This window comes from Sebastes fasciatus, chromosome 17 (assembly GCF_043250625.1).
Source record: "Sebastes fasciatus isolate fSebFas1 chromosome 17, fSebFas1.pri, whole genome shotgun sequence".
Lineage (NCBI taxonomy): Eukaryota > Metazoa > Chordata > Actinopteri > Perciformes > Sebastidae > Sebastes > Sebastes fasciatus.
This window is the reverse complement of record NC_133811.1, coordinates 10,880,028-10,897,380: the sequence shown is the minus strand read 5'-3', so window position 1 is coordinate 10,897,380 and position 17,353 is coordinate 10,880,028. Positions and strand designations below refer to the sequence as shown.

Here is a 17,353-nt window from a genome sequence, read left to right as displayed (position 1 = left end):
TACTGGCCGTCCCACTGAAGCCTTTAATCCTTTCCAGAGCCTTTAACTCTCAAGTCGGCCTCTGATCTTTAAACAGAAAGTTTGAATCAATCCCCATGGCTCTCTCTGAATCTCAAGTCTCTTTATATTTCTGATTCAAGTGCGACCTCAGCCCAGGCCAGTGGCTTGAATGCCCAACAACACACAGAGATATAAACACACAGCAAACCCTCTCTTTCCCCCAAGGCATCCAAAATCACCTTTCTGAATAATTCACCGGGTCTGCTTTGTCCATCGATCCCTCTCTGCACCTCTTACTCACGCAGACACATCTTTCACTTAACACACGAGGCCAGGAGCGGCTTAATGGGCCTCTTCATCACAATTCACCACCACCGAGGATTCCTCCTCTTTCCCATACCTTCTACAGGTTGAAGAGCAGCCTGTCTGCTGGCTTTTCTCACTGTTGTTTGCACGATAATCGTGGCAAAAAGACGTCAATACCACCTCATCAAATCTCTTCTGCCTTAAGAAGTTTCACATTTTCTCATAACAGAAATTTTCTTCATAACACCGAAACACTCTGAAAGCTGATATTTTGAGCCCGCTTTAATAATTCAATCGATATCAGTTTCTGCAAACGCTTCAAACCGTTTCAATATTTAGCACAGACGTTAAAGCTCATAATGATCTTTCCGTTCTTTTGAAGATATTCTCCAACGGTCCCCGGCCCGCTTCCTGAATGATGCATTCACTGACTTTCATCTCTTTTGATGAAAAGTGCGTCTGCACGATGACCCTTTATCTCGGCATCAGACATCTCTCCTTTTACATTCGTCATACCAGCATGATTACCCATCATCCACCATGGTCCAGCAATTTCGCTTTCATTATTTTGCATTAGGCACAGACACTGACCTCTGACACTGGAGACGTCATTTGAAATCATTTTGTTCTCTATTCATTTCTACTTGAATAGCAGTGAGATGACAGTGGTTTTTATTTCAATACATTTAATTTATTGCATTTAACTATTAATATAAAAGAAACTACACCTGGCAGAAAATAAGAAGTGGATGATTAGTCCCATGAGAGACTCTTTACTCAGGGATCTGCAGGCAAATCAATTCTATTAGTTTAAATATAAAGGGAGAAATGCACATACACAACATCACTAATAACTTAACAGACACCATCCAGACATGGACTTCTGTCAGATCCCCGTTTCAGTAAACATAGTCCCTTTGAACGATGATGAGAACTATCTGGAGAGACATAGTCCAGAAGTGGCTTCAAATACTCAGATATGACTCATCTTCAGTCTTTAAAGTTCCCCCTCAAGACACATTTAAGTATGTAAAAATACTCTGCTATGATAAATATTTTGTTTAACGTGGTTTTCCCACATAAAAAGTCAATTTTAAAAAACTCTGTAAAGGGACTGGAAGCACATCTACACTTTCTCCCTCATTTAAAATTCTGGATCTGGCCTCGCCCCGCCCACCACCACCGCTGCTGTTTGCGCTAGATTGAGCAGTGAGCATCAAGATGGCGGCGCAGAGTCCAGTTTGCGATCTTCAGCGATTGTTTCCGTGTATGGTCTATTTTTTCTCCGTTAGTGGAAACATCTGAGAAATTCAGCCGTACATGTTTGCCCAGCCCAGTCGCCAGGAAAAACTGTTGGTGTTGTACATTTCTGCAAACCACGGATACGTTGAATGTCAGCGTTTTTGCATCCGGTCAGAGCAAGTGATGTAGTACGTCGAGAGACCGTTATTGAAAGTTACGTGGTATAATAACGAGTATAACAAGTGCAAAAGTCCACGAGGGCGGGTGGGATGGTGGATGGGTCAAACAAACACAGGATTTTCATCCAGGAGACCGCTGTTCTTTTTTTAAATTTTTTTTTAAATTTTTTTTTGGGGGCATTTTCCATTTTTTTTTATGACAGGACAGTGGATAGAGTCTTGAAAGGGGGGAGAGAGAGAGTGGATGCGGAAAGGGCCACAGGCCGGATTCGAACCCGGGCCGCCGCGGTCAGGACCAAGCCGTAATACATGGACGCCCGCTCTACCAACTGAGCTAACCCAGGCGCCCTGGGAGACCGCTGTTCTAAATGTAAATGTTGATAATAATGTTGTTACGCTTGTTAAGTAACGTGCGGTTGTTATTTATTCACGGTAGTTCCATTAAGTTGTGCCGTTACGTTGTGGTTGTGCCGTTACGTTGTGCCGTTACGTTGTGCCGTTACGTTGTTACGTTATGTTCTTATGTTACGTTATGTTCTTATGTTACGTTATGTTCTTATGTTACGTTGTTACGTTACGCTGTTACGTTACGCTGTTACGTTACGCTGTTACGCTGTTACGTTACGCTGTTACGCTGTTACGTTTTGTTGTTACATTACTTTGTTACATTGTTACATTGTTACATTACGTTGTTACGCTACGTTGGTGCGGAAGGAAGGAAAAGGAAGAAATGAAATGGGAAAGATTTGTTTGATCCAACCGAAAAGAGGTTTGGAAAGTCTTGATAAAATTTGGAAACAAAAAATCAAGGACTTAATCAGGTGTTTAAGGATGATTCTAAATCCTCTTTTAGTCAGAAGGCCCTTGCTCTCATAAACTATGACCAAAATGACCAGCATGATTATTACATGCTCACGCTGCCATCCCTAATCTCGCTTGTGAAGTGTTATGGTTCATTAGAATACTGAGGTTATAGTACATTTGCAGCAGTAATGAGGTGCCACAGATAATCCTATTTTTGACACCCAATGAATGCTAATGGGTCTAATTTAAGCAGCATGCATTGTGTTGGAAGAATTCACAAGCAGAGAGTGATATTTCCAATCTTTATTCAGTCCAGTTAGTCCCATCAGACCTTCACACCATCCCAATCCTTTCCACTCAAAATGATAAAGAAAACCAAAGAAACAGAAACAAACCTTGGACAGTGAGAGCTTTTCTGCAAAATTTGGCATATGTATATTGCATTATTACAGTTTTACCAACAAATACATCATAGATAGACTCTTATTGTGAGACAGTGAGGAGCCAGCTTGCGTGGGGTTTGTTTTTTCTTCTTTTTCCCTTTGTGCCCGTACGTAGGGGGCATGAGCCGTGGCTTCCCTTTTACGAGGAGTACTCGTACTCTTCTGCACTGCGGCGGCCGAAATCCATCCAACCCAAGTAGTCCCTGTCTTCTATCCGGTGGCTGCCGTTGGCTTTGCTGTTTGCCGTGGAGTTTCTACGCACAGCGCCTGGGAGGAGAAGAGGGGAGGATGAGGAGGTGATAGAAAGAGTGGGTGGAGGAGAAACAGAGCAGGAGGGAAATTAGTATTCCTCAGAGTTAGCAGAACATGAGAAAACTTCACTGGGTTGTGGTCCTGCTTTTGGTTTCTTTTCTGCGCAGAGACAGCTGGAGGAAGCTAGTTAGAAATGCTCTGATCGTGGAAGCAAGACGCGAGCAAATGTGGTGCAATAACAGAGAGAAGTTATTCTGACACTCAGAGGATTCATTTTGTGCTTCCTTAAAAACTAAAACGCCATCTTTCTAGTATATCTGGTGAAATGTGGCGTTTTTTGCGAGTGATAGGACACAAGTGATGCTCTCACATACCAGCACTTAACAGTCTGCATGCACTGAAATGTATTTTCAGTGACTGATGCTTTTAATATCAAAAAATGTCATCACTTCTACAACTTTTTTGCTCAGATTTTTTGCCCTGCAGTTTAGCAGTTAGTTGAGTTCACTACCAAATGGCACTTTTCACAATTTGGTGTTTATGCCCGCAGAGACAAAAGTGATTGCAGCTCCGCAGCTGACGAGTGATGGTGTTTGGTTTCTGTGACTACTTAGGTTTTAAATATGATTTTTGCTGTGAAGCTGATTCGCTTTTGGTCATTTTAATCATCTCTTTCTCGTGATTTCTTTCTCTCATTCGCACATCCACACACACACAACACCAGAATAAAGGGGCCGTTCCAACAACAGCTGGACTTTAGGGTGATAACATACTATTACCCTCTCTTTCTTTGTGTGTCCATGCATGTTATCAATGTGTACGTGTGCACTAGCTAAGTCCATTCCCTTGGAATGATCAGAGCGCCCTCATTTCTTCTTCTTCTTCTTCCCCACACACTGTGACCTCCCATCTGGTAAAACATCTCCGACTTTTTATTCCAAGCAAAGAGAAGCAGGAACGCTGTCCGTTTGGTAATCAATTGAGCGCTCGCAGAGATGCTGTTTTCACTCCACCCACATCCTCCTACGCAACACACACACACACACACACACACACATGCACGCACGCACATAAACACAGTGTTTCAGTTCCCTGGTGTGCTGAGAAGATTGGCTGCAGAAGGCTCGACAACGACACCTCCTACACCGTAACATGCAAGTGAACAGCGAGCACCAGACGCCCACAAACACACACGCACGATTAAACAGAAAACATGCACATATTCCCTTCAGGGTATTATACAGTATATTAAGTTCAATGTGCCCTTTGACATTGTATAGACTTCACTGTCTGATTGTACAGCTCTGAAGTCTGTTTTGCATTTTTGTATTAGTTTTAGGCTGTAAAACTTTAAAGCTAAAATATGAAAATGTGGCTGAAGATGCAGAAAACTTTTCTTCAGAGCATTTAGTGTCTTTTTCTAACCTTTGATTACGTGTTAAAACGTTTGCAGCTCTGTGACGATTTGTGACAAAGTTTCACGCTGTAGGAATTGTTCCACACTGAGACGTGGACTCACAAGAAGTCAGTTTCTTGAAGCCAAACTGAATATTCAGGTCTTGACAGTGAGTATAAGTGTGTGTTGTGTATTGTATGGTCCTGTCACACAGCCAGAGAGATCAGAGCGCTGAACATGAGGAACTATGACAAGGGCTTGGTGTCTTTGCATTGAAGAAAAAAAAGATCAACTTGGAGTCAGACGGGGTGAAAAAAGTGAAAAAAAGATGGTATGAGGAGAATGGCTGGAAGGCTGCGCACACTAATACGCGCTCTTTCAAACCACAAAAGCTTTTCTGAGCCACTAATTCATTTTACAAAGCTGGCTCGGCGCTGATTCCAGTAATTAGCGAGACCAGAGGGGAGGAGAATGGCAGGAAAGAGCACTTGTCTTTGAGAATGAACCTATTTTGCAAATGTTGCCAGATGTTTTTCTTTCATCCGACCCCTAATATCCTTCAAGATGCTGCAGGTGCAGCAAGGATGATGGAAACTAATAATACACATCCTCACACACACCTTTCCTGGAGGAGATGAGTCTTGCCAGCAGCTCACCGAGGTTGGCTCGGGAGTCTGCATCATCCTCAGCCAGAGGAAGAGCTTTCAGCTGGGGGGCAGAGCGGCTGTGTTGGAGGTGGGGCTCTCCCAAGGTTCGGGTGTCAGCCTCAAGGAGAGCTACAGACACACACAAGAGTAGATGTTATATATTTAAAGGTACTGTGATATTAATGATTGTCTTTTTTCCCCCAACGGTGACAAACCTTCAGAAGCAGCGGACATGGAGCGGTGGCCCTCGTTGAGGGGCTTGGAGGAGAAGGGGAGCCCCAAACAGCTCATACACAAGACTGCCAGCACGACACACATACACAGCCCTGTAGTCATCTAAAACACACACACACAGGAAGAGAAGTTTAATAATCTGAGATGCGGTCCAGTCTGGGTTTACAGCAGGCGTTCTGACTCAACAGTCATCTTCCACACTAGGAAACTACAACCATCTGCCAGACGACTGCTCCTTCGCCCGCTAATGATTGCTCAGACTGCACCGAGCATGAATCAGAAACAGCATTTTCACACATTGTCATCCAGGGGCACAGCACATAAAAACACACTGTGGATGGTTACATCTTGATATCCTGAGCGCAATTTCAGCAGGTCAAAGTGACCTGATTGTCAACGCAGAAAGAATCATTTCCACTCTGCCTTGGGGAAACATCTCTGGAAATTCACAGAATAAAATGAAAAAAAAGTAAAACATGTCAATTATTTTAATTTAAAACTATTACTTTATCAATAATTTAAAAAACAACAACACACCAAATGTAATGTATTTGCATAAAGATTGCTTTTACATATTTAAATATTCAAGCCAAAATTCATGTATCCTTTCCTTGCATCAACATGTTTTTTTGTGATAACTGCATCCACGTTTGAGTTCCTGTCCGACCATGAAGAAGAAATAAACATTTTCACAAAATAAAAAACATTTCATAAATGCTAAAGTATCTGGTCAGTCAGACAATTAAAAATAAATAAAAAAGCCTTACCTTGAGGAAAGAGGTTCAGTGTCAGAGGAGTGTGTGAGAGTGAGGAGAGCACTTCTCTGTTGAGTGGGAAGGATGCCCCTTTTATACTCCACGCTCGGCGCCCTGTGTGTGTGTGTGTGTATGTGTGTGTGTGTGTGTGTGGGTGTGTGGGTGTGTGTGTGTTGCCTCAGCGTACATCCTGTGTATTCCTCGGTGTGTTTGCGAGCCTAATGCGAGTGTATTTGCTACAACCTCAATAATACAACAGCGTGCTTCAGTTTTTATTGTCTGTTTGCTCGTCATAAAATTCAGGGGCTGATGTGCATTAACAATGTGTGTGTGTCTGTGTGTGTGTGTCTGTGTGTGTGTGTGTGTAATAGAGTGTGTTGTGCACATAACAGTGAATCATCTGTATCAAAACTAGAGCCTGAAACTAATGTTGAAATATTGAAGTTTCAATTTTTTAACAGTACACTGATAGGATGATCCACTTTAACTGCTGTTGTGAGAAGTGTGTGTGTGTGTGTACGTGTGTGTGTGTGTGTGTGTGTGTGATGGGGAGGGTGGCTGTGTGGTCAGGCATGCGTTGGTGTGTGCATTTGTAACCACCCACGCATGCATTAGATGTCAGTGCATGTTCACTCTTAAAAAAGTGGGCGGAAAGCAGAAAGGAGAGTCTTCAGTTTTGTTCATTTAACAGGTGACTGAGCTCCAACTGAGACATCTCCACCGTCCTCCTACTGTCTCCCCCTCTCTCTCTCACCCCTCTCTCCCTCTAAGCACACAGGATTAACCCGGCTCATCGATCATGCAGGTGTAGCAAATCAGTCAGCCTGAGTCAATAGCTAATCATCCGCTGAGTTAATGTTTTTATTAATGAGGCCGACGGCCCGCTGATGCATGACAGGATTAGGAGCTCTGTCACGGCACCGGAGCTGTTTGTACCTGCTGAGATAATGTGGACAAGAAAATGAAGCATCAAGTGAGGCTGTTAACTGAGGTTAACGTCCACCGGGGAATCATAGAGGAACACAGACATCCTTTTATCGCTGTCGTCTAATTAGGAGCAATAAATGAGTGACAGTGTGAAGCTTACTGAACACACACACACACACACACAGAGAGCAGTACTCAAAAGTAGCTCTACTGGAGTGCTGACATTCAATGAAATATGAATCAAATGTTCATTTGCTGCCAAATAAATAAAGAATCCCTGTGTGATGGGTTTCTGTTATAATTAGCAAACACTTCCCCTGACATTTGCCTTGAATCGCTAACGGTGCAGATGAACGAACTGTTTAAAAGCCAACACATTCTCATCCCAACCCTTCACATACAGCCCCTTGGCATCACGCCTCTTGGCGTAACTTTATTTTCAGCATCAAAACCTCTATAGTTACCCTTGGCGTCACTTTAGGATTAGGCAACAAAACCAGTATAGTTAGGTGTAGGAAAGAACTACACGGTTGAGCTTGAAATTAGTACGTTTGTACAGTGAAAATGACACTGAACGTTGTGAACAAGCACGAACGAACAGCTTATTTTAACGTGACGCACAGGACCCGAACAGCAGTCTTCTGGATGAAAGCTTGGGCCAACTGTCAGTTTGGCAACACTTCGCCGCAGAATCAAACAGCAGCTCAGGAGCGGACGCCACAGCTTATAGGTCATTGGGGCGACAATGCTGCTGGATATACTAACGTTACAACCGAACGCTTCTTCACTTGACTTGTAGTCAACGAGCGTTGAGCAGTTCTCGAGAACGCTGCAAGCAGCAATTGATTCGTGCTGAACGGGCACAAGCTCCCAACGGCCCAAACGGGCACTACACTAGTTGATAAAAACTTACTACTGCATAGATCTGACATTTTTCAACATGTTTGCAATGTTCAGATTGTACATTTCTGAAAAATGTTTACTGTGAGTCCTACAAGACTCTGTCAACACTGTCTTGACAGCTTAAGTACGGCTGCTGGTGTTAATGACCGACTCATTCACTGACACGATTTCCACCTTTTCTTAAGTGAACGTCATACTACTTGCCGTTCGGTGTAAATCACTAAAGAAGCACAGTTGCTTAAATGTAGAGATGTTGTTGCCAAGATGCAACTCTGATTTGATATATGAACTCTTCACTGGTAACAGGAAGTGACATATTCTTTCTAAACAGCAGTGAGATGGTGCTCTATCCAGACATGGTTGGATTGATCTCTGCAATGGCATCAAATATCATTACCAAGCCAGGTTGTGTGCCTATTGTGTGCTGTTTACTGGTATTTCTTGGTATTAAAAGCTTAAAAAAATTAAATTCAACCACCTCTGGGCTGCCAGTTGCGAAGTTGCCGGCAGCCCAACTTTTGGCCACAACTCCCAGCTGTCACTCCGGAGTCTGTCTCGATCGCATCAGCTCACTCTTGAAATTTTTTTTTACTTTCATATTCATGACTATGCTTCAGTCTGTCTGTCTGCCTATCTTTCTCACTCACTGAGGATACTGTAACGTTTTCTCCAGGCACCATCAGAAGGCATGAGTGTAGGAGGTGAGGCCACGGACGTTCAAATTAGAATTAATTAACCATGTGGTGTGGGAGGCATGCATGTGTGTGAAATGTGTGTGTGTTTGTGAGTTTCTACTAGATATATACACACTTTACTTCTGTGTGTATTTGAGTTTGAGATGTGGATCCAGTGCAGCCTCAAGGCAACCTGTTGAGCATGATTATTTTCTAACCTCCTAATGTAGGCGAGCAAAAATCCTCCACTCATTTATCTGAATGAATGCAACACACATCTGGACAAGATAGCTTGAGTTTAAATGCTTGTTAAAATGTCTAATTAGTGACGGTGAAGAGTTTTCTGTGAAAAAAATCAAACTGAAATGTGCAATTATAAAGAGAGACGGTGAGAGACCCCCTTGCCGAGGGCATTTGCTACAGCTTTAGTATAGTTAGTAAACACGCTAAATAATGCATAGATCTATTAATGTCTCAGTCGCACTCAACAGACACTTGCAAATATGCACTTAGGCCATTCTCAGAGGACCGTTTAGCCCCCGACGTATGTCTTTGAGCCCCTTCACACATATCAGTGACCTGATGGTTGTACCTGTTGAACTGTAGATGATATCTTCCTTGTGTGAGCCGTGGTTCTCCGCACGTCGCAGTGCCTCAATTTGAAGCTCAGCAGGAGCCTCGTGCCATCAGGAACGTTACATACTGTACAACCACCTGTTAGTTTCTATAAGAATATAAGTGTGTGAATATTCAGTCATAGTTTTTACATATCAATCAATTTAAAACAAAAACTTAAATACAAAGAGGTGGTGGAACCTGACAAACATTATGAGAATTTATAAAAAATAAATAATGGATTTATTTGATCAAAATTTTAGATTAATTAAAAAAAATAAAAAAATACTATAAGTCTACTGGTAGAGTATTGGGCTAAATTTTGCCACTTTTTATTTCAACATGATCTCGTAAAAAATTACGTACCACCCAAAGACTGTATAAGAAGTGGATGTAGTCACCGTGACGTCACCCATTGGTTTACGGACTACAGTTTTGAAGCCTCGAGTTTGGTATTTTGGCCGTCGCAATCTTGTTTTTTGGCCATTTTTTTTTTTGCAACCAGAAGTGGCACGAGAGGGTGGAGCTAAGTACAACCAAACGCTGAATAAGAAATTTTTAGGCAACCAAAATATTACAATTAGCTTTCATGAACTGAAAACACACTGTAAAAGAGTTAAAGTTGTAAGACGAAAACAAGGACAACTCCCAGACCGTACAACGCCGTGGTCTCGACCTGTCAATCACAACGTAGCCACGTCCCAAAGTGCACCCTGCTTTATGGTCCATTTGACTCTAAATGGGACCATAATTTACTATTACTTTTTTCTGATTTGTTTGAAAGGAAGGAAATGAAGCTTACACAAAAAAAAAATTCAGATTCAATTAGGTGTAATTATAAGCAGCTTGCAGATAAGTCAAAACATTTTAAAAGAGAGGATATAAATAAAGACAAAAAAAGAAAAATTAAATCCAGTTCATGTGAAAAGATTTATGGCTGCAGGCGTCTGTTAAAATCATGACAAGACACATCACACATAATACTGTTTTAAATGTGTGTATGATTAAACTGCAGGTAACCATAGCAACAGTTCCTCTGCTTCGTGCTGCATTAACTCTCGATGAAAACGGACCTAACGTTTCGACTAACTTTTAGAAATAGTGGACCGCAACATCTGGCTGGAGACCTGTTTGGGTGGGACGACTTAGCTTTGTCATTCTTATTAGTTCATTAACACATTGCTAATTTTAACAGATAATGTATAAATCAGAACGTATGGCTTTGTATGTCTCCATTTCATTTCAGCTGATATTTAACTTTAACAGCTCTTCTGTGAACTAAGTTTTAAACTGCAATTAATAGCCCGGGTGTTTATTTGCTTCAATCCCTGAACTCAACCTGCGTATATTTGGGACAGGGGACGGGCTTTTAATTTCTTTCGCACAAAACTGTTTTATGCAAAGATGGGAAATACTATCAAACTGATTATTTAAACCAGTATAAATATTACTTGTTTAAAATTCAGGCTATTGGATAAAATACCAATTATGAATCATTCATTTGATGTAGCTCAGAGACAGTTAATGACGCTCCTCGTTTCACAGCACCGGCATACCAACATACTGTACACCTCTTTTTATACTGTAAAAACCCAGCTGCCCGTCAGCGACGAGCCGGTCTGCCAAAAAAGGAAAAGGAATACTATAACAGAGAAAAGTGGGGACACCTTTATTTTGTAGTGGACTTCACATGACAATATTCACATATTAGATTCATTTTAATTAAACACCGTTTCGATTCTTTTGATTGGTGAACCCTTACGGACCAAAGGAATATATATAATCGAGGAATGGACTTTATATGACCGCTTCAAAGGTAAGGAGTCCATACGTTTTATTCCTCTCTTTTGTTTAGCGTTGTACTGAATAGTTTGAAGTTTAGATGCTTCATTCATAACATTGACATTTTAATTACGAGCGACGCGGTGCTCAGCGTCTCTGATTGTAATTGTCTCAGTCTTCAGTCCAAAGGTCGATGTAATCATTTCCATAATTCACAACATGCTTCCATCCAGCGAAACAATCTGCTTCAACCCATATTTGTTGGTATTTATCCTTTCAAAAAAACACAAAGGTAAGCATGCAGCTAATAGGGCGGTATAGCAGCAATCAACAGCACCATAAATCAGAATGAATTATACTTTGATGCTCATGGTTTCTGTAAAGTGGACGATTGAATTATGGAGAATCTAACCGATCTAATGATGTGTAACAGGTCCATATTGACAAGTTACCCGGCGTTTAATTGAGACCTGTGTTTATTTGTCAAAACGTGTAGCCACATCCGGCGAGTCAAAGGGACTCGCTGTCTAATTGGGGCTCAGCTTTTAATTGAAGTTTTACGGTAAATGAACAAAAGTGTTTTGGATAATAGCCTTTCAGCATATTGTAATTCAAGTGTTCTGAGAGAAAACTAGACTTCCGCACCTCCTCATGGCTCTGTTTTCAGGCTTTAAAAAAATCCAGTCTGTGACGGGAGACTTTGGCTAATCACAGGTCATTTCAGAGAGAGAGAGAGCGTTCCTATTGGCTGTGCTCCGGCTGGGCGGTGCTTGGTCTTTCTTCAACTGATCTCAACATGGCTGCGAGGTCACAAACTTTCTCATTTTACAACTAAACAGGTGAGAAATAGGCATTATAGTAACAGAATATTGATTCATATTTGATCAGTGCTGCCTAGTTTGACCGTTTGATCGGACTTCGCGAGTGATTGACAGCTGCTCAGAAACAACAGGCTTCAGCTCGGCTCTGATTGGTTGTTTTCCTCCGGTCTGTGAAATCTTGCAGATGCCATTAGGAGCACCGGAGGACACTGCAGGACACCGGAGGACACAGAGGCACATGATTTTTTTTCAGATTATCGCTCTTATGCACTACTGTCAGGATATAGTGACCGTTTTATAAAAATAACTTTTTTTAATCATATTTCCTCCAACTCTACCCACTGCAGCTTTAATCTGTATACAAACAGAAATGTTGAAATGGCAATTTTCAATATTTGGGGGAGTTAGGCTAACTACAATCAAATGTGATACAATGAGTTAATTGAAATTTAGAGGTGTTGGTAGGGATGTTTTCTTCAGTTAGGCTAGCTGTTTGTTAGTGCCTTTGTGTATCAAAACGCAATGTCTCGTACAAGAAATTGCTACTGATTCTGTAGACATTCATTAACCGAGCAAAGCCATGCTGAGCTTGCCATCAGACATCGTTTTGATTTGTCACAGAAAGACGCAGCCTCAGACCCAGACTCAGTTTGAAGATAACAATAAAAGCGATTTACTGTAAACGGTAAGTGGGGGAAGTGGATGACTGAGTCAGAGGGCAGGGAGCGTTGATCAATGGCTGGAGATGGTGAGGTAAGGCGAGGCGAGGGACTGAGATGGCTGGGAATGCTGGTGAGAGCAGACAGGCAGGTGAGTTGGCAGGTGGTTGTGGATGTCTTTTAACACAGGATAAGGCAGGGCAAAAAAACACAAGAAGGTAAGCATGAAAACTGCAATCACAAGGAGCAGTCTGAACTGTAACTACCAATGTAGCTGACAGAACGATCTGGCAACAAGTGGATGAAAGACCAGGCTTTATATAGTGCAGAGTGATGAGCTTGATGGAAGGCAGGTGTGAGTAATCAGTGGTAACTGGGAGCCAGGAGGGAGGAGAGGAGCGCAGTGGAAAACACAGGGAAACACAAGGAAAACCCCAGAGTCACAGCCGTGACTATTAAATACCTGAGATTAAAAAAAACAAGAAACAAAGCACACAGAAAACAAATGAAAATTTTAAAGCAATAGTTCAGCATTTTGGGAAAATGGCTTTGGCTTTCTTGCCAAGAGTTAATTGAGAAGATTGATACCACTCTCACTAACAAGCCGCTGGCTGTAGATTCATATTTAACTGACAGATATGACAGTGGTATCAATCTTCTCATTTAACTCACAGCAAGAAGGCAAACAAGCACATTTCCCTAAATGTCGAACTATTGCTTTAGAGCTGCAGTGGGTAGAAATGGAGCAAATATGAATAAAAAAAACAGTCACTGTATCCTGACAGTAGTGCATGAGACAGGTAATCTGGAAAAAAAAACATTTTCCTCTGTGTCTTCCGGTGTGCTTCGGTGCTCCTAATGGCATCCGCAAGATTTCACAGACCGGAGGAAAACAACCAATCAGAGCCGAGCTGCAGCCTTGCCGTCTCTGAGCAGTTATCAATCACTCACAAACTCCGATCAAACGGTCAAACTAGGCAATGCTGATCAAATATGAATCAATATTCTTTTACTGTAATGCCTATTTCTTGCCTCAAATTTTTTCATAATCATCTTGTAGTGTACTTTTTAGGTGTAAAATGAGAAAGTTTGTGACCCGGCAGCCATGTTGAGAACAGTTGAGGAAATACCAAGCACCGCCCACCAGCCGGAGCACGGCCAATAGGAACGCTCAATAGGAACGCTTTTTCTCTGAAGTGACCTGTGTTTGGCCAAAGTCTCCCGTCACGGACTAGATTTTTTTAAAGCCTGAAAACAGAGCCATGAGGAGGTGCAGAAGTCTAGTTTTCTCTCTGAATACCTGAATTACAATATGCTGAAAGGTTATTATGGATTTTTTTGCCCAATGATGCCAAAAAGTTGTTGCCTACTGAAGCTTTAATTGAGAGGATTGATACCACTCTCGCTTACAACCCGCTGGCTGTAGCTTCATATATAACTGACAGATTTGACGGTGGTATCAATCTTCTCATCTAACTCACAGCAAGAAAGCAAATAAGCATATTTCTCAAAGTGTCGAGCTATTGCTTAAAGTGAAAATAAAAACATTTCTATCAAAATGGCACCATTGTGACGAAAATTAGTTCTTGTACGCAGAGCATTCACCGTGGATGACAAAGTGCACATGATGTCACATATATCTTCCCATCAAGCCCAGCCGCTCTTCACGTGAAGCCCCAAAGCTGCACCTCGAGTGCCGAGCTGCCTCAACACAACACCACCTCCGCGATCACACACTTGTACATGCATGTGCCAGTACGTTCGCTCTTGTACATTTGAAGCACACACACTCTGGTTGTTGATGAATGCTAACATGTGGACGGTGCTTCTGGTGCGTGGATACAGAGTTGGTCCAGCAGCACTTGAGTCACAATGAATTCAGTTTCGAGTGCAATGTGAAAAAAGACACCTGGACCTTCAGAGGACGACGGAGCCCCAGATACCCCTTTAGACACACACATGGAAGAAACAATTGATCAAGATACGTCCAACCATTCATCCGTTACAAACTTGCTGCATGGCTTGGAATAATAAAAACTGATTTCACAGTTTCTTTATGCAGATTCCTTTTCAGTAGCTCCTAATCTTTCCTTTCCTTTTCACCTTTGAATTTCCATGCCTGTAAACAAGCTCGCTTTTCAATTAGATGTAACAAAACCAAATTATTTTGTACAAATCTTCTTTAAAAAACGTATAATGAAAGAGGAAAAGTTATTAAAACTGAGATTTAATTTGTCACCTCCACACATGGAGCTTTTCCATTTTCTTCGCCGGGCTGCAGGCGACTTCCCCGCGTAGTGAGAATGAATCTCCCAGGAGATCAAGCACCAGTATAGACAGGACAGGAAGACCTATTACACTGTGTGCTTCACATCAATTTCTCTGACACACGGGGCGATGAGACCCAACTCGCCTCGCCACAGCAATGAACCAATTGTGATGGAGATGTTCACACGTATTATGATGTGCAAATTGCTCAAATCTTGTTCTCAGTGTGTTACTCATCCCATCTCTTGTGGCATACAAATGCACAAAGTAGAAGATATAAATGTTGTAATGGAGCAGATATTGCATTTAAATTTGACTCTCTTGTGTGTCAATTTACTGAAAGAAATTAAATTGACCTTGAAACACAATGTCTTTTTTAATGTGCTGTGAGGATGCACGAATAAGATGAGGAGAAAAGAGGAAAAATAAGATTTTAAGAGCGAGCGATCGGTTCAGGAGAGCGATGTGATTGACTGGAGGGGAAAGGTGGGGGTGACTCTGTGTGGCTGGTCTTTGTGATAACTTAGTAATTAACAGCAAGCCTGAAACTTTAGCTCTGTTTGACTTAAAGGGTCTCAGTCAATACTATTGATTAGGGTTAATGAAAACATAGTTTCACCTCTTGGAAACTCTCTTTGCAGCCTGAGATCCAGACAGCTAGAATGCTGGTTAATTTTTCCACGTTATCTCTTCACCTGTTGCTCATCTCAGGAGGTATCATGTTATTCTAGCAATTCTATAGGTGGTTTTATATGTTTTGTGCTAACCAGGGAGCTAATTAAATGATTCTCAACAACCTGGGTTGTCTCCTGGAACACAATATGTCTTTTAAACATCGAGTGTCTTACGAAAAAAACAACTCACGGTGAAGTTAAGTTTCTATAATAGAAAGTAATGCTGTTTTGTTTGTTTTTTGGTGCAAGGATAAAATAAATTCAAGCAAGGCTTTTATCAGCAATTGATTATGGTGATATTGTATATGATTGCAAGTTTGTATTCTTTTAAAATGTTGGATTCAGTATATCATGCTGCGTTAGGAGTCGTCTTTGAGTCGGGTTTCCACAGGTCTGGGTATCATCGGATAATCCGTTTTTCCTTTGGAATTCAGAAAGGAAAAAACGTTTTTTTATTTTTTCGTTTTAAACCAAAAACCAGAAAACGGCCGTTTTCTCGTTTTTCGTTTCTGAATCAAAAAATGAAAAACGAACCCAAACCGGGCCGTTTGTTTGTTTTTGCGAATTCCTTTTCTCATTATTCGTTTTTAATTGAAGAACGGAAGTCACGTGGGTTTTTCGTTTTTTCGTTTTAAACCACAAACGAAAAACGGAATCACGTGGTGCTCTGTTTGTTTTTTGTTTCCAAACCAAAAACGAAAAAACCAAATTAAAAAAACGATCCGATTTAGTTTCTTCAAGTTTCTTTCTGTCATTTTCTCTTTTGAATCGAGGAGCGGAGAACGGCAGTCACGTGACCAGGAAGTGAAGGCAAACATGTCAAAATAAAAGCCAAGAAGATAGTGTGGTCATATTATAAAAGTGTAACATTATTTAAGCACATGATCGAGGTAACAGTAGAAGATAAATAGGCTAAATAAATACATACTGTACCTAAAAAAGCCTAATTAATTATATATCCTAGACACCTACACTGTGCCAAAATCATGGAAATTCACAATAATTAGGCCTGTGCTAAAAAAGCCAGGCGCAAGTAAGCCAAATGATCTTTGGCCCATCGCAATAACCTCCATATTGTGTAAAACAATGGAACGAGTTCTTGCCAGCCACCTGACCAGCACAGTGGCTACTAAGCTAGATCTGCTCCAGTTCGCTTAAATAAGAGCGACAGAGTCCCAGACGACGCTGTGCTGACTGCTTAACACCGTCCACAAAACACCTTATGCATCCTAAAGGTTATGCCAGAGCTTTATTTGTGGATTTTAGCTCAGCTTTTAACTCAATGAAGACGCATATTCTCCTGAAAAGGCTCCTTGATCTCAACATCAACACAGGGTTAGTTGTGTGGATCAGAGGGTCTGTGTCAGGGAGAACATGTCAGACAGGCTGCCCACAAGGCTGTGTTCTTTCCTCTGTGCTATTCTCTCTTTTTACTAATGAATTTATGACCAATGAGAAACATTTTAGACTGTTTAAGTATGTGGATGACATGGCCTTAGTTGGCCTTTTACAGGAAACAGGCCCACTAGGTGAAGCTGCCTATCTGGCCCACGCTACAGCCCTTCAGACACGGTGTCACACTAGCCAGCTAGAAATCAATGTGGCCGAGACGAAAGAATTAATCATGTGCTGCACAAAACAACATTTGATCACAGAGCCAGTTTCACTTGATGGCCAACATGTTGAAACTGTGGAACACTTTAAATACCTCGGTACAGTCCTGGACACCCAGGTGAGCTTCTCTGTAAATACAGAGTATATTTTCAAGAGAT

General features: G+C 41.6%; 1 protein-coding gene across 1 annotated transcript; it reads right to left on the bottom strand.

Annotated features, from left to right (window-relative positions):
- Positions 1–2,819: 2,819 nt before the first annotated feature.
- On the bottom strand, positions 2,820–6,429 carry LOC141754618 (cholecystokinin-like). Its single transcript, XM_074613842.1, has 4 exons — positions 6,271–6,429; positions 5,485–5,605; positions 5,243–5,398; positions 2,820–3,241 (listed from the first exon to the last, which is right to left on the bottom strand). The coding sequence occupies exons 2-4, from the start codon at positions 5,603–5,605 to the stop codon at positions 3,114–3,116; spliced, it is 405 nt and encodes a 134-aa protein (XP_074469943.1). The 5' UTR covers positions 6,271–6,429; the 3' UTR covers positions 2,820–3,113.
- Positions 6,430–17,353: the final 10,924 nt, after the last annotated feature.

Coding starts and splice junctions, on each gene's coding strand:
- LOC141754618 (XM_074613842.1), bottom strand. CDS start 5,605: ATGACTACAGGGCTGTGTATGTGTGTCGTGCTGGCAGTCTTGTGTATG. Junction 5,399..5,484: donor CATGTCCGCTGCTTCTGAAG/GTTTGTCACCGT, acceptor GTGTGTCTGTAG/CTCTCCTTGAGGCTGACACC. Junction 3,242..5,242: donor ACTCATCTCCTCCAGGAAAG/GTGTGTGTGAGG, acceptor TTCTCCTCCCAG/GCGCTGTGCGTAGAAACTCC.